Source organism: Bombus huntii, chromosome 8, assembly GCF_024542735.1.
Source record: "Bombus huntii isolate Logan2020A chromosome 8, iyBomHunt1.1, whole genome shotgun sequence".
NCBI classification, from domain to species: domain Eukaryota; kingdom Metazoa; phylum Arthropoda; class Insecta; order Hymenoptera; family Apidae; genus Bombus; species Bombus huntii.
Window position 1 is genome coordinate 12,647,990 of NC_066245.1, and position 25,897 is coordinate 12,673,886.

At 40.4% G+C, this 25,897-nt stretch overlaps 1 protein-coding gene across 1 annotated transcript; it reads left to right on the forward strand.

Moving 5' to 3' along the window:
* The first annotated feature begins 346 nt into the window (after positions 1-346).
* Positions 347-1,728, forward strand: LOC126868405 (uncharacterized). Its single transcript, XM_050623765.1, has 3 exons — positions 347-415; positions 504-728; positions 850-1,728. The coding sequence occupies exons 1-3, from the start codon at positions 347-349 to the stop codon at positions 1,726-1,728; spliced, it is 1,173 nt and encodes a 390-aa protein (XP_050479722.1).
* The last annotated feature ends 24,169 nt before the right edge of the window (positions 1,729-25,897 follow it).

A 25,897-nucleotide genomic window follows, 5' to 3' on the forward strand; every position in this document is an offset into this window, starting at 1 on the left:
GAAGGGACATCGATCCTACCTGGCGAAGAAGGAGGGCTAATCATCGAGGAAGTAGACCTGAGGATGGCCGTTGGGAAATGCGATCCCAGGAAGGCGGCTGGAGTGGATGGGATTCCTAGCACTGTAGTAAGGTTATTGGCGGAGCAAAGACCTAGCGTTCTCCTGACAGTGCTCAACGGAATAAATACCTATGGAAAAATACCGGCGGTGTGGAAAGAGGCTAGGGTGGTACTAATACCCAAGCCTGGCAAAGATGGCCGATTAGCATACTGCCGGCGTTGAGCAAGGTGTGGGAGCACACGCTGAAAATGCTCATCGACTCATCAACTGGTCCATAGGGACCAGTATGGCTTCAGGAGAAGGAGGGGGACTCTTGGGTTCGAAGGAGACGGCTATCGGGACGGCTACAGGAGTTGTTAGCGGACTATCTGGCTGAGAGGTGAATACTGGTACACTGTCGTGACGGTGTCGTAAGGAGGAACGTCTACGCGGTGGTTCCGCAGGTGTCGGTCTTAGGGCCGTTACTGTGGAATCTCGTGTATGACGGGGTGCTGGATGCGCTGGACCGGGAGAAGGATACCGAAGCAGTAGCGTTCGCCGACGGTCTGGCGGTTCTACTCAAGGTCAGAGGGTCCCACGGCATCAATGAGAAGATAAAGGCGGTCATAGCCTTGGCCACCAGGTGGTGCCGCGAGGCTGGATTGCACCTGGCCAGGGAGAAGACGGAGGTTATTCTCTTAACAAGGACGAGAATACCGACGATTTTTAACTTTGACGTGGGGGATGAGGGGGGGGGGAGTTTTCCACTAGCCGTGTTGTGTACCTAGGGGTACCTAGGGGTAGTGCTAGGGGACTCCTCCCCACCTCGTAGCAGTTTGTGATAAAGCGGAACGGTTCTTGGACGCCATACGGAGCATACTCCCAAACGTCGGCGGGCCCAAGGATTTAGTCAGGAGACTGTATTGTGGCGTCTGGGAGTCCGTGGTTCTATATGGCGTACCAATATGGGCCTCCTCCCTGGGAAAAGAAACAAATAGGACGATCATGAGAAGGGCGCAAAGGGCGGCGTTGATCCGTACGTCGACCGCTTACCGGACGTTGTCACATGGAGCTCTGTGTATGCTTACCGGTAGCATGCCGATTTACATCAAGGTATGGTTGCGGTGGAAGCAGTATGGAGTGAAGAGGCAGATCAACGAGAGACCTGAAGAAATGGCACATGTTGGGCAAGAAGAAATGAAGGATTTAGAGACGGAGGCAGAGGACAGGTGGAGATTGGAGTGGGCGTTCCACAACCCCTACAATTGGACTAGGAGACTGCTAGAAGATCCGCTGATCTACAGAAGAAAGGGGAAGCTCAACTATTATATGATGCAGATCCTTACGGGACACGGTATCTTTAACTGGTACCGTCATGGGGTCGGTAAAGAATCGCACAGCAGTTGTTGGGATTGTGGTGCGGTGCTGGATGACGCCGAGCATGTGCTCTTTTGGTGCCCTAGATGGACGGTGGAGAGAACGGAGTTGGAGGTCGAGATCGGTGAAGATTTGATATTGGAGAATCGGGTCGTTGAGAAGATGGCCGCGGAGGAACGGTTGTGGAATAGGTTTTATGAATTCTGCACAAAGGCGATGAAATGTCGGCTTTCTATAGAAAGGGGGATGGAGGTCACAAGAAGAAGGGAAGGAAGGAGGAGAAGAAGGACCAGAGTCGAGGAGAGAAGATAGATAAAGATTGTGTACGTTGTGTAGAGGCCAACTCGAAGTAATGTTGTATGACTGTATCGGGTTGGTACCTCGAGTACCGTAGCAGAGGGAGAATGAGGAGGGGTTTTTAGTGGGTATGGCGATGTCATCTGGCCGAGCCCCACATAACGTGGTGACGTGGGTCACTGGGTATGCGTAATAACATTTTCCCCTCCTCGCGCGCGCAAAAAAAAAAAAGAAAAAAAAAGATTCTGGTGTACCTGACAGGTGGTTTGCACTATTTATATTAAATTGATAATGAGATAGTGTTTACTAAGGTATAGGTTTACCGGAGGTGTATGGATAATTACTCACTTACTGTTACCAATTGCTTCAACCCGCTTATTAAAATATCTTCGACCGTATCATTTGTCAAAACTGTTATTACAATGTAGATGAAATGCCAAAAGCAAGAAGGAATCATAGACGTAGAGGCTATAATCCAGAATGATCGAGTTCTGTATACGACTGTTAAACCCGACATTTTGTTATCGAACTCACGATAAGAATAAATATAATGACCGAGCCCTTCTCGCTGGGGCATTCGATTGTTGCATATTCACTACCGTAATTTCCAGGTCGCAATATACATTGACAAATTTTGAACATATGTTAAGATAATAAAATGAGCCGCGATACTTTAACAATTTATGATTTTACAACCCACGGGAAAATAACATACTCAATATTCTGATTTGTGGCTCAACAAAAATAAAGAAACAAATTTATACGTCCTTTGTACTGCATATCTCGTTGAACATGTGGAAAATCGCTAATAGCACATAGATTATGAAGATACATTTTGCTTGTTATGATATAGTAATCCTAGTTTTTCAGCACTGTATCATATTTGAATTTAGGCTTGAAGAACGCTTCTACTTTACTAGTGTTGCTGTTTTTAAGATCTGTTTCTCGTAGTAGGTCTATAGAATTGTATTATATATTCAACATTACTTCATGAATATATTATGAAAATTATGTAAGAAAATTTAAATAAAAGGCAAATTTGAGATAACAAACTGATAGAGCATGTTATATAAAATATGTTGTAAAACGAATAAACTGACTTCACTTCACTTTTCATTCACTTTTTATAACACTTCATGCTTTGTTTTTTTTTGTAAAATGTTTTGGCGTGCTCATTTTTGTATTATTTTTATGCAAAATTATGTTATTCCGCCAGAACTTTATAATCTCAAGTTAACTTACTGTTTGAAATTCACTTCCTTCTGCGAAAACATTTTTCACTAAATTTACCCGGATATTTCCTGTATCCAATACTCAGATCCGATGATTATGCGGAGCATTTCAAGGCTTGAATTTCGAACACCTCTATTAGGCGTCAAGTAGGCCAAGGTGAAGAAATTGACCTTCGTATTTGATAATAGAGTTCATTACGCAGATCCAATAGAGTAACGGTCCAAAGTGTTACAGAATGATTCAAAGTATTACAAGAGACTGCGTCAAAACATTTTAACAGACTGCTTCGAGCGCTTATTTTGGAGGGTTTTTATACTGTGGTTTCTAAGCGGTGGACTTCTTGAGCGTGTGACACTATCGTGGGGTTTTAGTCGATAAGTCCGACACTACCCCGACAGTGTCCATGAAGATCTCCCCGTGAAAAAAAATCCAAAGCTTGAATATTTTTAGAAAAATAATAATTTCACTGATCTTAGTATCAATTTCAATAATTTCAGTAAAAATAAATATAATTTTCAGTATTACTAACAATTCTATTCGCAGATAAAATTAACATGTTCTTCTGAAAGTTGCACTTTATTTTATCCTCTTCTTACCACATTTTGAAATACAAATTTTTAAATTTAACTTCAATCCAACAATGAATGTCATCATCCAGGTTGATACATGTTTTCGTTTCGCATATACATCAAAAGAAGTACCTTATCTTAAGTTGAGATCACAGTAAGCATTTTCAGTCTATTCTCTTGTATTAGTGGTAGAAAGAAGCAATCGAAGAGGTAGTATGCATCAAAATATAATACAATATGCTCAAATATAGTACAATATACTGCAAGAGCGATATCGGAAATTGTCTTTTTTTTATTTAATTCTTTATATTCACAATTTGTCAAGATTGGACATTAGGTAGAATTTTTTAGCTGTTTGATTATCATGTGGATGGCTACCACCAGCGGGATACCATCTTCGTGTTTGTTAGGCTGTGTCCTTTGTGAGGTCTTCTGGGTGTTTCCTCTTCACTCTTCTATCCATGTTTGAGGTGTTGATCGTTTCCGCAGCTAACCGGTTTGGGTGTGTTCCTATTCTTTCTTTGTATTTTCCTGCGTATCTGCTAATTTCCTCTTTGATCGTTGATATACCCAGGTCCTTCCGTATATCCCCGTTTCTAACGTACCATGGGGCGTTTACTATTGTTATAAGAATTTTAGCTTGTACTGTCTCTATTTTGTTTATATGTTATTATAAGATTTTATTAATTGGTATATTTGCTCCGGGAATTATTTCCATGATTGTTTGCAGTAGGCTTTCGTGGTTTATTTTGTCAAATGCTTTCTCTATGTTCATAAAGAGGGCTGTACAGTATTGTTTGTTTTCTAATGCTAGTATTATTTCGTTAATGAGCCTGTGCATTTGCTCTATAGTGGAGTGTTTGTTTCTGAATCCAAATTGGTGATCTGGTATTAATTTTTCCTTTTCTGTTATTGGTTTTATGCGGTCGTTTACTATTTTCTCTAGTATATTGGAAAACACAGGAAGTAGTATAAGATGTAGTTTGGTGTGAGTCTTTGCCTGGTTTAGGTAACATTATGATCTGTGCCAGTTTCCATAGTTTAGGGAAGTATTGGATTCTTAGTATTGCATTGAATGTTACTGTCGTTGCTGTTATTGTTCTGATTTTGGCTGTCTAAGGATGGCGATTGGTTGACTACTTGCGCGTAGCTTCGGCTACCAACGGTATTAGTGTTACTGTGGTTATTGCTCATTAAGTGCTGTAGATTTGGTGTTGTCTCAGTTTCTGTGCTATCCTGTTGCGCATGAAAGTTATTGTGTGTCCTGTTTCGAAGCGGCGGAAACAGTTTACGTTGCAGTTGTTTTCTGACTACACAGACTTTGTAGCTAGCTGGGTGGTTTCCATTGCAGTTGTAGCATTTTACTTCACTTATTTTTCTTATGTATGGACAGTTTATTGTTAGGTGCTTTTTTGCGCATTTGACACACGCCGGGATTCTGTTGCAGTAATTTTTTATATGTCCATATTGCTGACACTGTGTGCATTGCGGTATGTCTTTTTTATGTCTAGGTGGCTCCACTGTTACTATTGTGTTTAGAACCTTTTTAATTTCAAAAATTTCTTTGTTATTGTTTTTAGGTTCGAGTTCTATTAGGAATAGCGGTAATGGTTGTTTCGTATCATACCTGGTTATGTTGTTTATTGCTCTTACCTGATGCCTGATTTTAGCTAGTTCTTCGCATATGTTATTTGTATTTGTTTTTGGATGTAATCCTCTGATTACTGCTTTATAACTTTTATCAGCTTTGAGCTGATAAGTGTGATACCTGGCGTTTTTTTCTTTTAGTGCTTTTGCCACTTTTCTGAAAGTTTCTGGTGTGTTCGTTTGTACTTTTACCTGATCTTGTTTTAATTGCTTTATACTGTAGTTTTCTTTTCCTGCCGTGTTGCTCAGTAGTTCAATGAGGGGGTCTGTTATTTGGGATTCAATGTAAATTGGTGGTGGTTTGGCGATGTGGGTTATTGGTTTTCCTGCTGGGTCTGTTTCTTTCTCTTCTGGCAGTGCGCTGAAAGAGTTTCGGAGTGTAATTTCTTGAAGCCATTGTTGCTTTTCTGCTTCTATGGCTTTCCTAACGTTTGTGTTTGGTGTTATTTTGCGTTTTTTATTGTAACTTGCCACCTTCCAGCTTTCATCCTGGTGGGTTACTTCGTTATTGGTTTTATTCTGGTCATTATTTTGTATTGGTTCCATTTCAATTTCGTTTGTAGCTGAGCACTCCTGTGACCGAACATAGAAGACCTTTTTGTTCCTTATTTGGGCTTTTAGCTCCCTTACATTAATCAGCTCTTTGTATTCTATCTGTTTTCTCTTCTTTTTCCACCTACTTAGGAGCTCGTTCCTTGGAATCCACGGGTACAATACGTAATTGATCTTCGTCGAGCAACCTTGCCAATACGCATCGGCATTTGCCACTCGCTCATTTGAAGAGATTAGATCTCGGTACTATTCCTATTACAGCGTGTATATTTTTCATGATAAGGAGTAATATCATATGATGGTAATAAAAACATACATCGAGTTCAGCAGACGTTCATATAGATCAAATTTTTGATATCCAAATTTACTACAGTGGTGCAGTGCGACATATGATTAAGTAATTTTACAAAACGACCTGAGTTAAAAATTTGGCAGGAGTCCCATTTCAAGAATAGGTTATCCGGAACAGTAAACTCCATACATTTTAAGGCAGTCTGTATGAGATGGCTGTCCCAATAGACTCAAATGCCAACAAGAATATCTTACAGGATTTACAAATCCAAGTCGAAAATGCATTCATAAGCAGTTGCAATTTTCTTACAGCGATGATTGATTTTAGTTTCCTGTGCAAGCACTAAATATGTTTTCACTTGAAACCTCTTTGACTTCAGGTGTTTTCAGGTTTTTCTTTGCATATTATCTGTCGACAGTCTTGAGTGCAGTGACGTTGGTTTGAAAATTTTGGGTGGGCTCGACACCCGTGTTTTGATAAGAAACGTAATTGTTGACAATACATCTGTTTGGTTGGAATGCACTTGCTAAGGTATAATAAATTAATTGCTTTATTTGCACACAATATCGATACATATACATTACACTCTGAAGACTTCGATAACCTTCTAACACGCACCCTTGTTGTCAAACAGACTATTCTAGATGCTTCTAACAGCTACCAACAGTCTTTTGTCTCAACTAAGACCTGGACGTCCTCTGACGCTTACACACACATTCCCATGTACAGTGTAAATGTATCTACCTAACAGTATACTACCGCACTGATACATTGTATTAATTGTATTGTCACCTATACCGTGACTATAGCCAGTTTTCAATGGTACGAGAAGTATTGTAACTCGTACAAGAGTTACGTACAAGATAAAAGAGGAAATGACGCAGTGCGTTGATCGCAGTCAAAGCAGTGAAACTTTGTGCTCCTGTTTAGCAACTGGAGGTCAAGTTACGCGAATTGCATTTTTCTGTACAAGAAAATGCAAATACGTCTGTAGTAAATGCCGCATATTTATCGAAAAGTAGGTTGTTCATAAGATTTTCAAGTTTCAAATATTTTTGAGGTGTTCATTAGATCTCTTCAAGAAGTTTTTGCATCTTACAACCTTTTCCATCGATTGCGACCTCACTGCGTATAGTTTTGTTTGTATTACATAAGCAAATGTTTCATTTGTTCTTTTATCCATATTGAAACTTAATATTATGTTATATTATTGTTGCTATATTACATTGCACAATCCTTGTATTAAGAGAAACAAGTTAAAATTCTGGATATAGTTTCCTTACAGATAAAGCATGATGCTACATTCGAAGTATACAAATGTATTCGTTTGTGAAATAAGGAGGATCTCGTCTTCGTGATTAGAAAATTGATGTCCTGCATCGCGTATCTGACAAAAATAATTGGGTCCATTTCCTTGAGTAAAGTTGTTACAAAACTGTGTGCTATTCACGCGATTATGTGATTTGAGTGCACAAACGAAAGATTGGACTCGTTATAGTTTTCTTCTTTTTATATATGTATCTGTATATAACTCTGCGCGTTTTAAGCGAATCACGTTGTTTATATTTTTCCCGTTACTTTGTCAAACTTCAAACCGCAAATTTTTTCTTTTATTTTTTACTAATAATTATTTACGAGTCTGCCAAATTATTCAAATTCCCCGTCACATAAATATATATCACAAGTTCAAAACGTTGCTGTGTCATTGTCCAATCTGCATAGAGCTTTCGACGATATGATGACCAATATCTATATCTTTAGATTTGTTATAGATATCTCCAACATATGTCGATATACGATAAATTACAATATAGTAGATAATATATTGTTGGCTAGGAACTTCCTAAGTATTCTACAATTCCGTTCAACTAGACGGATTGCATTTCTTTAATGTTTCCTACATTATATACTGTTTAAGTATTTTTATGAACTCTATACGTTTTTACGTTGAGATGTGAATGATATCTAAGGTCGTAGCGTTGCATGTTACAAATGCTTATATCGATGCAAAATACATTGTACGGTTTATCGCAAGACCTACTATTTTAGCGAATCCTTTTTTGTCAATGAGACTGCTCTATGCTCTTTCTTGTTTTATATTTTGTAGCATTTCTAAGCAATTGCTTACGTTGCTATTTACGTTGCGTTGTAATTACGTTGCTATCTTTCCATTTCTACTAACAAATTTTGTAACTTCTATGACGGTGTAGTTGTTTACTGTAATAGCAGAATTCTGTCAATTTCATTATTATTTACAAATTTTTCCTTGAAGGGACACTTACTTACTTGCAAAATTTAGTGAGAAATAAAAGAATGAAATTTTGTGTAGACTTGTACTCTATTAGTCTGCTTTCAAAACACCTCAACAGTAATTAATAAAAAATGTAATAGGATTCCTTCTATAACTCTAGATTTTCTTCTATAATTTTCATAATTAATTACAGCGATTTTCCATATGCTTTGCGCGACACACATAACTTATAGAATATAAACTTGTAAAACTTATATAAATATTAAGTATGTTCTGTATCACTTGTAATGCCAGTTTATAACATAACCAAGAAAAGTGTGTCGCAAAAAAAAAAAAAGAATGGGAAATACAAATGAACAATGGAAAAAGGTAAGATATCTCTTGTAAATACAACACAACCCCTATACGTAATCTGTTGTTTCAGTGATCGTGCTTTTACATATGAGAATCAGTTACGATTAATTGCAACCCGTTAGAATGAAATAATTACATAACCATACAGAATGATTTATACAGAGACTCGCATCTAAAATCGTCCTGTGTGATGCAAAAAATATTTCTAATTGTTTACTCACAAAATATTGTAAATAAAAGTAGAAGGCAAAATAAAGACTTAAAAACTTAAATACATGGCTTAAGTGCTGCATGGACCATATTAATTAGCAATAAAGTTAGAAAAATTTGCCGAATGGACATATTGTAAGGCACAAATTAAATAAATAAATAAATAAAATATATCTGTAGCGGCATATGAGTTACAGAACGATTCGAATCGAGAGTAACTCATGTTGTTTTGCCTCGGAGTATCAAGCCCGTTAGGTTCCAAGTAATGTAAGAACAAATAAACTCTGGACAAAACAAAGTCGCCGCTACATACAACTGTCAAACGTAAACAAATTCCAATTTTCCGGTTCTCCCCCGACCAGTATAAATAAACGGACGCAACCGAAAAGAATTTAATTATCTAGAGTTACCAACCAGTTATCTATCCAATATTTATTAGCGATCTTATACACTGTATGGGCGTCTTAGCGATTATGGTTTGCATACATATTTATTGAATTATTTTAAATATATTCGACAGTTTCAACAACGAGCAATCTCGTCTAATACATTTCACGATCAAACATTCTCTACAAAAGTCCTCTACAACAATATTTTTGAAGTGCGATCGACAATACATATAAAAGAAATGACAAAAGCAAGAAGGAATCGTTTACTAAACGTTTCCCGAAATTAGAAGAGAAGAAGAAAAAATTGGAAAAAATTAGGAATACCTTAAAATTAGGAAACCACAGAACAAACAGAAATTAGTTTTATCCATCGAACTCACCTATACCCGAACGCGATCTAGGGCTGCATTGCCAATAGTTTAGGATAACGATAATTATCCTCGTTTTATAAACTACATAGAGAGTTAAGACCAGAATTTTGATAATAAATATATAACTAAATAAAATCGAATAAATTACCAGTTACGAGACATTGAAATTATTTATTTATTCTTAGAAAACTTTAATCCTTCTCGCGCTAGTACTCTCCTGCCCATAGCAGCTAAGCTGAAACGTAGAGTTTATTTACCAATCGCATTAATACGCTAGTTAACGCCACTCCTACGGTCATATTAACGAATTAGAATATCAAGAATATGACAGTTTGAAAATTCAAAATAGAGTTGCGCTTTAGGAAGGTGCGACAAGTTTTAAATCTATTCTGGTGGCAGCAACTACCGTTTTGATTCAAGCGTTAATTTAAGGAAGCTAGGATCCGAAATCGAGAATATTAAGTAACGGTAACGGAAACGCTTAACCGAAACATTAAGCAAAAAAGATGAAAATACGTGTATTTTCAGGAAATGGCCTTTTTCCTGCTAGTGAATTCGAATATTTATCTAATGAGCAAAATTTATCTAATTGTGATAATGGTGAACGAGACGAAAATTAAAAGAAAAAGATTGTTACAGGAAAGCTCTGCTGAATGATTTTCCACTTTATGAGATCAACGGTTCATCGATCAATGTTTTTCAAAACTCATTGTACAGGAGCATTATGTGTATTTTATGTTTTTTCTTTATTATAACCATTTTTAAACTTCATGATTTACGCTATACTTCAATTTTAGAGTTGACAGCTATATTTTACAAAAAGATTAAACAGAGATTTACTTCGTTTACAGATTTACAAAAAATTCTGTACGAAGATCCGGGCTGTACCAATATTCCTGTTTGGCACTGTATTAGCATGAACGAACAGTCTAACTTTGAGTCGACTTGACACAAATCGAACGACTAGCACAAAGAACTAGCGACTGCTTATTTTCCATAGCTCGGAATACAGTTACGGGCATTAGGACAAAATTGTTACCGGAGAAAATACAAAAGTTATGTAGTTCAATACGACAAAATTTCTACCGGTTTTCTACATGTTATGTATATAGAAACCAAAAATGTAATAAAAATAAGAAGCGACGTAAAATAAGAAGATTAAATATATTCGTATTCATGACTTACCCTTTTATGTAGAATAACTTCCTGTCTGGTTACTGCATTACCCTATCTATTATTCAACAAATTTTTAGGTTACAATCATTTACACAAAGCTAATACGCGTACGAATATCTTTTCATTTTATAAACGTTTATGTATAAAATATCTATCCACGTTAAATCAATCTCTTTTTATAGAAACTTAATAAGTTAATTTTCTAGATCGAAAAATTAAGACTTTCAGTAAATTCTTATACATCGCGCACTCTACTGCGTTCCGGATACGAATGACGAATGAACGTTATCGAACTCTACGGTGATCGCTTATATAGTGACGACGACGGATTAGTACTGCTGAGTAATTGGCTACGCTTCGGGTCTAGAGGCGGTACCTGTACGCGTAAAAATCATTTCGTGGCATGCTCTCTTCCCCCACACTGCTACGTCCGCCGTTCCTGCAACCCCACAGGAACTAAAAGTAAGCTACCGATCTATCCTGTTTTGCGATTAAGTTTTCAGGACAGGAAAAAAGAGAAAAGACAATATCGCATAAAAGTATCGCTTTTGAGCAGCTTAAATTAAATTACAAACTGTAATGTTAAAAATGTAAACCCAACACAAAATATGGTATGGCTACGCCGTACCGTTGCGTAAAGGTACTTTTGTTAAAACCACTATCAAACAGAAATTCATTGTTTATTGCGAATACACATATGCAATTTATATTTTTCTTAGGCAATAAACATTATATATATGTAAATTCTATAGAACTTAGAACACCAACCGACGGTCTGACGTTACCTGTGTTTACTGGGAGTCGGTCGAACGATATGAATAGAGGAGGACGGGGACTTGGGATAGAAAATAAAACAGGACTTGGAGAAGCGAAGATTGAACAAAGAAAAAAGTAAGTTAAGAGCCAGAAGGAGAAAGAGAAGACTTAGACAATCGATTCTTGAGTTTTCACAAATCGATCGCCTGATTTCCAAAAATATTACAACATTACATATATATATATATGTCGGGTTTACATTAGAATTAGGGTTAGGGGCGTGAAACGAATCTTCGTTTGGGGTTACACGTTGTCGTTATGCAATAGAGAAGACATTGACTAGTGCAAATATGATTATTATAGAACCGGACAAGTAACCGTGGTAGTTAGGTACTCGAGAAACTAATGACAATGATCAAAGATTCAATAACGAATCCGCGGTCGACGTGATGATAGATGAACGTACTCACAAAATCTAAATCGGACGCGTAATATTCACTGGTCGTAAAGGATTACTCCTTTCATCAATGAGATCGCGAGCGAGAATGCCTTTCCCGTCCCGATGATGCCACATAGGAAAACTATAATGGGGTGTGTCTAAGGACACGAGATCATCGGATTCGTCGAGAAAAGCCTTCGCTCAGAAAGTAAGGGAAATTGACGTTGCCGCTAATTGGTCAATCTCCATATCGGTGGTTAGAAAAAGATGCTAGCCGCCCTCGAGGGAAAGTTGCTAGTGGGAGACGCCGCTCGTTGAAAAATAGGTCTCCCTTATTTTCCCGTAGTTGGGACAAAGACTGTTTGTGTGTTGACTTTAGTTGATTTAGTTGACTAAATCTTAAGATTTATAACGGCGTGTGGCGAGCCACGGGACAGAAACGGGTTGGAATGTTTACTATCGCGTGTCGCCACGAATATTTCTTTTAAGGAGAGGTATAGAATTACTCCATACCTTTGTTAGACAAAGCGTTCATCCCGTGACCGCGGCTACGTTCGGCGACTGACTGTCGCCTCGAGCCCAAGCTCATTATCACAACTCTGGAACAATTACAATCGGATTGAATAACTACAATTGTTCAATTACAGCTATAGTAGACTCTTGGTTACAATGTTGCGGGGTTATCCAAAATTCCAAAGGCTCCGGTGTTCTTTCATCTGCGACACGGCCATCCTGACTATCACACGTCCTCGTGTGTAACTAAAATATCGTGTTTTCTTACTGTTACGACCGTTCGCGGAGAGACGCGATCGCGAGATAGCACGTCAACGAGAGTTGTAAATTCTCGCTACGATCATGTTAATCGACGCCGCGAAATAGTCGTTCCCCTGTTTCGTTTAGGATAACAGAGGTGGTTTAATGAATATAACACTGTATTAACAGGTTAACATAGAACAATATATTTTACAATAATATGATGAAGATGTTACAGAAATTTGACTCGATTTTGCGATATCTCTAGATAAATTCGTTTGCTCGTCAGATTTGTCGAAGTGTCATGTTTGACTCTTCAGAAGGAACTGAACAATCGGATTCAACGCTACTAATCACCTTGAATTTGACAAGCTTCAACGAGCCTTTGGACCTGAAGAAAGAGAGGGTCTCACCAGGCGACCAATCATTTCAGAAACTAATCTCCCATAATCTGTTACAGAACGTTTCGAGAAGCCGAACAGTCAACACGTATCTTATATCGCGCATTACGTAGTTACATTTCTTTTTGTTGTTCTCTTTATGTCTTCCTAGTTGATAATTTGTTAAAATAAACGTTAATTTATTTGTGTTAATTCTGTGGAATTCATTAAACCACCTCTGTTATCCTAAACGAAACAGGGGAACGACTATTTCGCGGCGTCGATTAACATGATCGTAGCGAGAATTTACGACTCTCGCTGACGCGTTCTTCTAGCGGCCGCGTCTCTCCGCGAACGGTCGTAACACTTACATTAGATTCGATGCAACTGACATTATTTACGATTTACATTATTTACATTAATTACGTCCAAGTAAGTCAAGGGTCCAGTGCAATAACAAAGTTTTGTTCGGAGGTTTGACAACAGAAAAATAAAAGAGAATAAGAATTTGTAATGTTATAATTTGTATTCAAAGTGTTAGGTGCGTTCTGTGAGTCGCCAGTCAGACCGTAATGACACAACAGATCATTTTCGATTTCGTACACTGGTAAATCTCAGTTTGTTGGATCATATTGCCACGTTAGGTGCATTACAGAAAGCGCAGAACACCACTCAACGGGTTACAACAGAAAGCACATAAAACCACTCAACGGGTTACAACAGAAAGCGCATAAAACCACTCAACGGGTTACAACAGAAAGCACATAAAACCACTCAACGGGTTACAACAGAAAGCGCATAAAACCACTCAACGGGTTACAACAGAAAGCACATAAAACCACTCAACAGGTTACAACAGAAAGCACATAAAACCACTCAACGGGTTACAACAGAATGCGCATAAAACCACTCAACGGGTTACAACAGAAAGCACATAAAACCACTCAACGGGTTACAACAGAATGCGCATAAAACCACTCAACGGGTTACAACAGAATGCGCATAAAACCACTCAACGGGTTACAACAGAAAGCACATAAAACCACTCAACGGGTTACAACAGAATGCGCATAAAACCACTGGGTGTATTACTATGACCACAACGCAGTATTAATGATCCTCTAAGGTCAGTGTACTTGCATCGTTATTATCACCGCCGTTGTCATCATCGCAGACGTCTAACTCAGCAGGGACGCAACCTTCTAGCATTTTTCTCAGTCTGTCATGTCTGTCCTTATATGATTGTTTGCCGTCTAAGGTTTTTAGGGTATATCTATCTCCTTCCAAAATCTCTGCTATCACGAATGGATCCCTGAATTTCGGATCTAACTTCGTCTGGTTTCTTTCCTCGTTTTTGCATAATACAAAATCACCAAGGTTAAACCTAACTACTTTAGCTTTAGTTTTGTCAACTCCACCTTTATCGTATCTATCACTAATTTCTATATCCTCTATGGCCCGCTGTCTTACATCAGGGATATCTACTTCTCTTTCTTCGATATTATCGGGTATCAACGAGTCGTAAGGTCTTTGCTGTTCCACCAATTAATAGTTCCAATGGGCTCGATTTAGTCACGCGGTTGGTGGTGCAATTCGTAGCCAGCTGTATTTTGCCAATCGCGTCTAGCCACGATCGCCCGGTCGTTTCTATGATTGTGAACATAATTTTGAACGTACCCATAATACGCTCTACCTGACCGTTGGCCCTACTCGCACCGGTTGAGATTAAGTGGAGTTTTAGTGTTTACCTTGCCAGAAATCTTGGAATTCTTTACCTGTTAGGACACCTCTCTTGATCCGCTATTATCCGACAAGGACTGCCGAATAAAAATATATTACTTAAGTGCTTTAACGATACTAAGGAAATCTACTTTACGAGTATGATGCAGATATGTGAATTTAGTGAAGACGTCGATCAAAACAATGATATACTCATTCGAACCACTTTTACCGCTTAGTTTGCCCGTTATGTCCACGTGAACTGTATGCCAAGGTATGCTGGTCTTAGGTATAGGATGTAATTCAGCTTGTATTTTACCTGAACTGGCCTTCGAAACTTGACAAGCGTGACAGTTCTCTACGAATTGGCGAACATACTCCGCCATTCCTTCGAAGTAGTAACACTCGCACAGTTTCTCAAGCGTTTTATCGCAACCTAAGTGCATAATTGACTGTTGCACATGGTTAATAACAGATCATCTAAAACCTCTGGGGACAATGGACAAGCAGAGAGTTCTGCCTTTTCTCTGTATTTTACGATGAAGGGTACCGGGCCGTAATTCATACGTATTCGCGACGTCTTTCGCGAGCTCTTCGTTCTGTAATTTATTGACGATCCCAGAAATTTGGGAGTCGCGACGTTATTCCACTAATAGCAAGTCTTCGGAGATGTCGGTCAGATTGATTTCCTTCCCTATGACTTCGTTGATCGTAAGGTGATCCAAGTCTACGGGATTTCGCGAGACAAAATTTACGTGGGCCATTTGTTTACCCTCCTGGTACAGAATGTCAAAAGTAAAAGTTTGTAAGTAAGCCCACCACCTGTAAACCCTGTCATTCAAGTGTACCTTATTACTGGATGCTTTCAAGGAGTTGCAATCAGTGATAACAAGAAATTCTCGTCCGTGGAGGTAATGACGGAAATGCTTGACGGCGTTCACAACTGCTAATCTTTCTAGTTCGTAAGAATGATACCTAGATTCCGCAGAGCTACTTCCTACACTGTAACATTCTATTACTCTATTTTTACCTTCAATCTTGTGCATTAAAATAACCTCATATCCATCCGAACTAGCGTCGATATGAAGTTCTATTGGATAGTTCGGGTCAAATACCATTAACACCGGCGCGTCGGTCAGGGCGGAAATTACCTTTTGCCTTATTTTTCCATGCCTATCCGTCCAAGTCATGGTTTTATTATCGGAAGTAAGCGCATACAAGGGTTTCATTATCCGTGAAAATTTAGGGACGAATTTTCGAAATAAAGGGCTAAACCTATGAACTGCCTGAGCTGTGTGGCGGTCGTTGACGCAGGTAAAGAACTCAAGGCGTGCATTTTACCCGGATTGGGACGAACTTCTCCGTCGTAAATTACATATTCCAAATAGAGTACCGATGCCTTCAGAAAAGAACATTTTGGAAGGTTAAAGGAGAATCCGGCTTTTACAAGGGTATCTAGTACGGTGTGCAATACTTTTAGAGCTTGATCTATCGAGTCGGCAATAATTAGGGCATCATCCAAATAGACGACAACGTACGAATGGCACGTTGGCTGTTATACGTGTTTTCAAAAGAATCTCAAGAATGATCTCTCGTTTCGTTTGTTCGCAACATCGAAATCAGCAGCCGCTGCTGAATACAATGAAGGAATGTGTAGTACAGATCACTCCGACCAAATGATTTCTTATGTCACCACAGTTAAAAAGGGTCAAATGCTACAGAAGACTTGGCACGCGACTACTCCTGAGGATTTCCTTAGTAAACGCTTTGATGGTTTACAAAATTGTAGCAAGGAAGAACATAAATATTAGAATATTTAGACAAGTACGAGTTGCAAAATTATTAGGGTTGTCCGAAAATATAAGAATCCCCATTTTCGACTGAGTCAGCATAGTATCGCCGTCCCGAAAATGACTTCCGGAAGAAACATTAAACGCGCACGCACTTATGTTATGCAAATAAAGGACATCGAATGGATCGAACAAAGGCACAAAAGCATTCGAAGAAAACAACAACTTATTATCCAAATTTTTCATCGAGGGTAATCAATGCTGTATACTTCCTAGAATTAGGATGAATAGGGATTTGGACCCACTGGCCATGTCCAAAATAATAAAATATCTCGCTTTTGCAATCTCGCGACTTGATCCGCAATGAGGGGTAAAGGATACCGATCCGCGACCGTATATTTATTTAGTTCTCGAAAATCTACCTATCATCTATCTGAACCATTGTTCGTCTTCACGAGTAACACAGGGCTCGCAAACGGTGAATTACTAGGCTTTATGATTTTTGGCTGTAATTAAGTCGCTTGTTCTATCACGTACTATTCCGCTCTCGCGAAGTCTATTAGGACTCCTTGTACGGCGATGTTAGGATCAATTAATTGTACTTCTAACTGGCCTGTATTTTTTTGTACGAGTACGTAGGGAACCCGTAACGGATGAATCTCTGAATTTTCGAAAAGAAAGATTAATCGACTTTTATCACTACCACGTACCTCATTGTCAACTTCATTAACATCGATCTCGTTTTCAGCGGTTTTATTACAGGCATTAATTATTTTTGTTTTACACATAGCGAGGCTATTTTGTGTAATATTACGTCAAAATCTTGGCTTAAAATTTAACGAACAATCGCGATATCGTATTGTTAAATAACTATCAGCGAGAACATGAAAAGTTTATCTCTAACCACCGACACCTGCAACGGACAAAATTTGAGCGATACGTTTAGTACCAATATTTCTTATTCCTTCGTTCTTTTGCCAGAGATTCTCAAGACTACGGATTCTTTAATTAGCGAACAGTCGGTTCCGAAATCGGAGTAAAATGGAAACGACTCACCCGGATGGCTTGATCTACCAGTTAGCGCCTCCACTACGTAGAAGTCGATTCGACACTCGGTATTGAAATTATATTCAGGGCACTGCTTTGTAAAGGATCTTCCTCCATAATCAGATTGGTAGCTGCGCACCATGTAGCGGAGTCGAAAAATTGTTAGGTTCCACACTCGATTTTTGCACTAGCGACGGAATTAACTCGCGCACGATGGTCGTAAGCTCTTGTACTGTTATAATCGGCACTGATCCCACTTCTGATGTCGGGTTTACATTAGAATTAGGGTTAGGGGCGTGAAACGAATCTTCGTTTGGGTTACACGTTGTCGTTATGCAATAGAGAAGACATTGACTAGTGCAAATACGATTATTATAGAACCGGACAAGTAACCGTGGTAGTTAGGTACTCGAGAAACTAATGACAATGATCCTAGGTTCAATAATGAATCCGCGGACAACGGGACGGTAGTCGTACGCACTCGCAAAAAGCTAAGTCGGATTCTGTGTTAATATTCGCTGACCGTAAGGAGTTAATCCTTTTTGTCGATGAGACCGCAAGGGAGAATGACTTTCCGTCCCGGTGATACCCCAGAGGAAAACTATGACGGGGTGTGTCTAAGGACACGAGATCATCGGATTCGTCGGGGACATCCTACGTTCGGAAAGTAAGGAAAATTGGCGTTGTTGCTAATTGGTCAATCTCCATATCGGTGGTTAGAAAAAGATGCTAGCCGCCCTCGAGGGAAAGTTGCTAGTGGGAGACGCCGCTCGTTGAAAAATAGGTCTCCCCTATTTTCCCGTAGTTGGGACAAAGACTGTTTGTGTGTTGACTTTAGTTGATTTAGTTGACTAAATCTTAAGATTTATAACGGGCCCTCGAGCTAGCTGAACATGTACTGCGGAGACGCATCGACATCTGGCAATCATCTTACTCGAAGAATGGGGTCTGCGTGTAGCGAGCCACGGGACAGAAACCATTGGAATGTTTACTGTCGCGTGTCGCCACGAATATTTCTTTTAAGGAGAGATATAGAATTACTCCATACCTTTGTTAGACAAAGCGTTCATCCCGTGACCGCGGCTACGATCGGCGACTGACTGTCACCTCGAGCCCAAGCTCATTATCACAACTCTGGAACAATTACAATCGGATTGAATAACTACAATTGTTCAATTACAGCTATAGTAGACTCTAGGTTACAATGTTGCGGGATTATCCAAAATTCCAAAGGCTCCGGTGTTCTTTCATCTCCGACATATATATGTCGGTTTAACATTAGAATTTAAGGCGCGTAACGATACATCGTTTGAATTAGCCATCGTTTTACAAAACAGAGATTATATTTACGCGTATATACAAGATTTTACGAAATATTATGAATATTGAGTTTAATGAATAATAAGATTAACAAACAATAAGTTTAGCTAATGATTAGATTAAAGAATAATAAGTTCAACTAATAATGAGATTAACGAATAATAGGTTTTACGAATAATAAGTTTTAACGAATAATGAGTTTACTAAACGCTGTTAACAATGTTCTTGGGTTCAAACGAATCCACGGTCAACGGGATAACTTTTTACTATGCGTAGAATAATTTTAAACACAAAAATACGATTGCTGAGACACTCGGTAAACTGCTACATGTATCACTTTCCAAGGCGGTCACACGAATGATGATCTGATGAAAATCTTTCTCGCTGTACGACTGCATTTGTTTATTATATGCTCGCTGGAAGCATCGAGAAAGTTCCAAACGCCGTTGCTAGGCAGTTTCTGTCTGGAGTTTGATTCTTAATACAACGTGTGTCCCATTATATCGACATCTCCAAAGTACAATTCTGTGTGATTTCTAGGGAGAACTATACAACCGATTCACACCTTCGTCAGGCAAAACGTTTATCCCATGACCGTGGCTACGTTCGACGACCAGTTGTTACTTCGAACCCACTTTCGCTATCACAAATATCGAGCAATTACAATCAGATTGAATGACAACAATTGCTTAATTACAGCTATGATAAAATCTAGGCTAAAGCATTAGAAGATTTTCCCAAAATTGCAAAGGGAAGGCTTCGGTTTTCCTTTCATCTCCGACATATATATGTCGGATCACGATTGGAATTTTGGGCGCGCGACGACTCTTCATGTGGACTAGCCATCGCTTCACAAAGCCGAGATTTTATTTACACGTATATACAGGTCTATCACTAAGCTTAACAAATAATAAGTACAACTAATAATAAGTCTAACAAACACTAAGCCCAATGAATAATACGATCTACGAATAATTAAATTAAATAATACTATTAGCAATGTTTGAGTTCAAACGAATCCACGGTCACCGGGATAACTCCTTACTAAGCGAAACTAACTTAGACGCAAATGCGATCGTCGAAAATGCTCGATGTATCACTCTCCAAGGCAATCGCAAGAATGCCAGCCTCGTGGAGATTTTTCTCCCTGTACGATTGCATTTTGTTTTCTATACCCGTTTGGAAGCATCGAGAAGATTCCAAACGCCGTTGCTAGGCACACTCGTTGGAAGCATCGAGAAAGTTCCAAACGCCGTTGCTAGGCAGTTTCTGCCTGGAGTTTTGATTACTAATACAATGTATGTCCCATTGCATCGGCACCTCCGAGGCAACATCACACGTGGCTAGGCCCGCTCTCGAGGCCGCATGCCGCCACAACCACATTTCTCGGAAAACACATACAACCACTCCAGACCTCCGTTAGATAAAACATCCATCCCGTGACCGTGGCTACGTTCAGCGACCGATTGTCACCTCGAACCCAATCTCGCTTATTACAAATCTTAAGCAATTACAACTATAATAAAATCTTGGCTAAGGTACTAGAGGATGTTCCCAAAATTTCCAAGGAAAGGCTTCGGCTTTCCTTTCATCTCCGACACGGCCATCCTGACTATCACACGTCCTCGGGTGTACCTTCGTCAACAAAACAAAAGGAAACAGGATTAGTATCATTGTGATTAGCATTCAAAGTGCCAGTTGCATTCTGCGTGCTTTCAGTCGGGTCGTAATGACATGACGGACCATTCTCGATTTCACACCCAAATGGGTCTCATCCTTCGAATCGCACATACTCTCAAAGTTCGTTACATAACCAGCTTCGTAACACGATCGCTGTCAACACTAGACCGCCTCCAGCTTCGTGACACTGTCACTGTCGGTACTAGACCAGCTCCAGCTTCGTGACATCGTCGCTGTCGGTACTAGACCAGCTCCAAATCCGTGACATTGTCGCTGTCGGTACTAAACCAGCTCCCAGCTTCGTGACATCGTCACTTCCAGTGCCTGACCGCACTGAACTCCATCCCATGGCCGCACCTGGGCTCATATAATTCTATGATCCTCTGGGATCGGGGTACTCACATCGCCATGGTCACTGTTCTCGTCATCACAACAGACATCCAACTCCGCAGGAATGCAACTATCCGGCATTTTCCTTAACCTGTCATGACTGTACTTGTATGACCTTTTCCCATCCAGTGTTTTCAAGGTATATCGGTCTCCTTCCAGGACCTCCGATATTACAAATGGACCCCTGAATTTTGGATCCAATTTTGTCTGGTTCCTTTCTTCATTTTGGCGTAGTACCAAATCACCGGGATTAAACCTAACTACTTTAGCTTTGGTTTTATCGAATCTCTCTTTGTCATACCTAGCACTAGTTTCCATCTCTTTTATTGCCTGTTGTCTTACACTGGAGATATCTATTTCTTTTTCCTCGATGTTATCAGGTAGTAATAAGTCATACGGTCTTGCTGCTCTACCAATCAATAACTCTAAAGGACTCGATTTGGTTACGCGGTTGATGGTGCAATTCAAAGCCAATTGCATCTCCCCGATCGCGTCTTGCCATGAACGCCCGGTCGTTTCTACCGTTGTGAACATATTTTTTAACGTGCTCATAACACGTTCTACTTGCCCATTGGCCCTACTTGCACCGGTCGCGATCAAATGAACTTTGATTTGTTTGCTTGCACAGAATTCTCGAAATTCCCGGCCCGTGAAACATCTACCCTGATCTGCTATTATCCGACAGGGACTACCGAACAAAAACACGGCGGACTTAAGTGCCTTGATAACGCTAAGCGAATCCAATTTGCGTGTGTGATGTAAGTGCACGAATTTCGCAAAGGCATCGATCAAGACGACGACATACTCTTTCGATTCATTCTTGCCACTCAGCTTGCCCGTTATGTCCATGTGCACCGTATGCCACGGTATACCGGTCTTAGGTATAGGATGCAGTTCAGCCTGTATTTTACCTGAACTAGCCTTCGAAACTCTACAAGCATGGCAGTTCTCGACAAATTTGCGAACGTACTTCGCCATTCCCTCGAACCAATAATACTCATAGAGCTTCTCGAGCGTTTTATCCCATCCTAAGTGCATAATTGACTGATGCACATGGTTGATGACGGACCATCTAAAACCTCTCGGAACAATGGGTAAGCAAAGGGTTCTGCCCTTTCGTTGTATTTTACGGTAAAGTGTACCGGATCGCAGTTCGTAGGTATTCGCGATATCTTCCGCGAGCTCTTCGTTCTGCAACTTATTAACGATTTCGGAGATTTGCGGATCGCGACGTTGTTACGCTAATAGCCAATCCTCGGAGATCTCGGCCAGATTAATCTCTTTCTCTGCGACCTTGTCTATCATACGGCGATTCAAGTCTACGGGGTTTCGCGAAAAGAAATCTACGTGGGCCATTCGTTTACCCTCTCGATACATGATGTCAAAATCGAATGTTTGCAAGTAAGCCCACCACCTATAAACCCGGTCGTTTAAGTTTACTTTGTTGCTGGAGGCTTTCAAAGAATTACAGTCGGTAACTACTAAGAATTTCCGTCCATGTAAGTAGTGTCGGAAATGCTTGACGGCGTCTACTACTGCTAGTGTCTCCAGTTCGTACGAATGATACCTAGATTCCGCGGGACTGGTCCTTTTACTATAATATTCGATGACTCTGTTTTCCTTTTCGACTTTGTGCATTAAAATAGCTCCATACCCCTCCGAACTAGCGTCGGTATGTAGCTCTATGGGACGATTGGGATCAAATATCATTAACACCGGCGCGTCGGTCAGAACGGAAATTATCTGTTGTCTTATCTTTTCGTGCCTGTCCGTCCAAGTTATGTGCTTGTTACTAGAAGTGAGTGCGTACAAGGGTTTCATCACTTGTGAAAATTTAGGAATAAATTTTCGGAAGTAAGAGGCCAAACCTATGAACTGCCTAAGCTGTGTGACGGTCGACGATGCAGGTAAAGAATTCAAAGCTTGTATTTTTCCCGGGTTTGGACGAACTTCTCCGTTACGAATTACATATCCCAAATAAAGTACCGACGTCTTCAGAAAAGAACATTTAGCGAAATTGAAAGAAAATCCGGCGTTTACAAGAGTGTTTAGTACAGTGTGCAACCTTTCTAGAGCTTGATCTATTGAGTCGGCGATTATTAGAACGCCGTCCAAATAAACAACGACATACGAATAAGCGAGGTCGCCTAAGGCCTTGAAAATGGCTCTCTGGAAAACGGCTGGTGCATTTTTCAACCCAAACGGCATCGTCACGTATTCGTATTGACCGTCGGGGGTAACGAACGCAGTATATTCCGTCGAGTTAGGATGAATGGGAATCTGGTGAAATCCGCTAGCCATGTCCAGGCTAATGAAATATCTCGCACTCTGCAATCTCGCGATTTGGTCAGCAATAAGGGGTAAGGGATACCGATCCGCGACCGTATTTTTATTCAGCGCTCGAAAGTCTACACACAGTCTGTCTGAGCCGTCCTTCTTCTTCACGAGTATCATAGGGCTCGCGAACGGCGAATTACTAGGTTTTACAATTTGTGCTTTAATTAATTCGTCTATTCTCTCGCGTACTATTCTTCGCTCTTCCTCGCTAAGCCTGTAAGGGCTTCTCTGCACGGTGACGTTGGGATCAATTAGCCGTATTTCCAACTGGCCCGTACTGACGCGAGTACGCGGGAAACCCGTAATGAATGATTCTTTAAATTTTTCGAGAACAGAGATTAATCGATCTTTATCGTTACCGATCACATCAGTGTCAACCTCGTTAATGTTGACCGCATCTTCCGCGACTTTACCACAAGCCTTAACGACCTTTGTTTTACAAATAACGAGGCTATTTTGCGTGATATTTACGTCAAATCCCTGGCTCAAAATCTCGCGACCAATCATGATGTCGTATTTTAGGTAATCGTCAGCAAGGACATGAAAAACTATCTCCAATGTAAGACCGTTAATACAAACAGTGGACAAAATCTGAAGTGTACTCTTAATACAAGTATTCCCGATCCCCCGCATCACTACCACATCGGTTATTCTTTTACCCGAAAATTTCGAGGCTAGGGACTCTTTGATTAACGAACACTCGGCCCCAGAATCAAAGTAAAATGGATACGACTCACCCAGATGGCTTAATCTACCAGCCGGAGCTTCCACTACACAGGAATCGATCCGGCGTTCGTCAATGGAATCGTGGTTTCTTTTCCGCGATGATGGACAATTAGGCGCGATATGTCCCTCCTCGTGGCATTTGAAGCAGGTCACCTTCGACGATGCGGCTGATCGTTTTTCCTTCGGGTTTCGTATATCCTGCTCCTTCCCCGTTTGTGTTTGCAGGCGACACTCCGTTCTCCTATGTCCGTGAGCACCACAGCAGTAGCACTTAATCCGAGGAACTGATAGCCTGCTTCGTTTAGCTTCAGGTTCCGTTAGTGAATTTCTTGGCGAAAATGTCGGTTGATCGTTGTAAGGGAGAATCCTCATTTCATCATGAAATTGGTCCTCCGTCCTGATATTATTCGCGAGCGTTAGTCGCCGAAAGCGTCGATCTTGTGAACTCAGTATATAAAGGGCGAGGGCATTGATCACTTCGGGCATCGTTAGATCTTGCAACTTCATCTGCAGCATGGAGCGGAGGCGACTACCGTACGCTCCCGGGGATTCAGTCTCCGACGGTCGTTCTCTGCATATCCTTATTAACGCCGAAGCGGCTGTCTCTCTGCCACCAAAACGCGAAAGAAATTGTTCCTTAAACGTTGGCCAGGTAAGCTTTCCACCGCGCACCATTTGTGAAAGCCAGTGCGCAGCAGAATCCCTTAGGGCGCGATTTAGAGCGGAAAGTAACGCACTATCTTGCATCGGGTGGTCTTTCAAAATCAGAGGTCTCTCAGCATGAGAGCACCACGCGGATGGATCGGCGCCCGCGCCTTCGGGGTCAAAACGTGGTAACGTTGCATCCTTAGATTCCGTACTCGGTCTTTGCTCAGCCGGTTTGTGCGCTAGCGTCTGAATTAACTCGCGCATAAGGACCATTTGCTCTTGTAGCACTTTAAACGGTTCTAATCCCACTTCTGATGTCGGATCACGATTCGAATTTTGGGTGCGCGACGACTCTTCATGTGGACTAGCCATCGTTTCACAAAGCCGAGATTTTATTTACACGTATATACAGGTCTATCACTAAGCTTAACAAATAATAAGTACAACTAATAATAAGTCTAACAAACACTAAGCCTAATGAATAATACGATCTACGAATAATTAAATTAAATAATACTATTAGCAATGTTTGAGATCAAACGAATCCACGGTCACCGGGATAACTCCTTACTAAGCGAAACTAACTTAGACGCAAATGCGATCGTCGAAAATGCTCGACGTATCACTCTCCAAGGCAATCGCAAGAATGCCAGCCTCGTGGAGATTTTTTTCCCTGTACGATTGCATTTTGTTTTCTATACCCGTTTGGAAGCATCGAGAAGGTTCCAAACGCCGTTGCTAGGCACACTCGTTGGAAGCATCGAGAAAGTTCCAAACGCCGTTGCTAGGCAGTTTCTGCCTGGAGTTTTGATTACTAATACAATGTATGTCCCATTGCATCGGCACCTCCGAGGCAACATCACACGTGGCTCGGCCCGCTCTCGAGGCCGCATGCCGCCACAACCACATTTCTTGGAAAACACATACAATCACTCCAGACCTCCGTTAGATAAAACATCCATCCCGTGACCGTGGCTACGTTCAGCGACCGATTGTCACCTCGAACCCAATCTCGCTTATTACAAATCTTAAGCAATTACAACTATAATAAAATCTAGGCTAAGGTACTAGAGGATGTTCCCAAAATTTCCAAAGAAAGGCTTCGGCTTTCCTTTCATCTCCGACATATATACAGGGTGGTTGGTAACTGGTGGT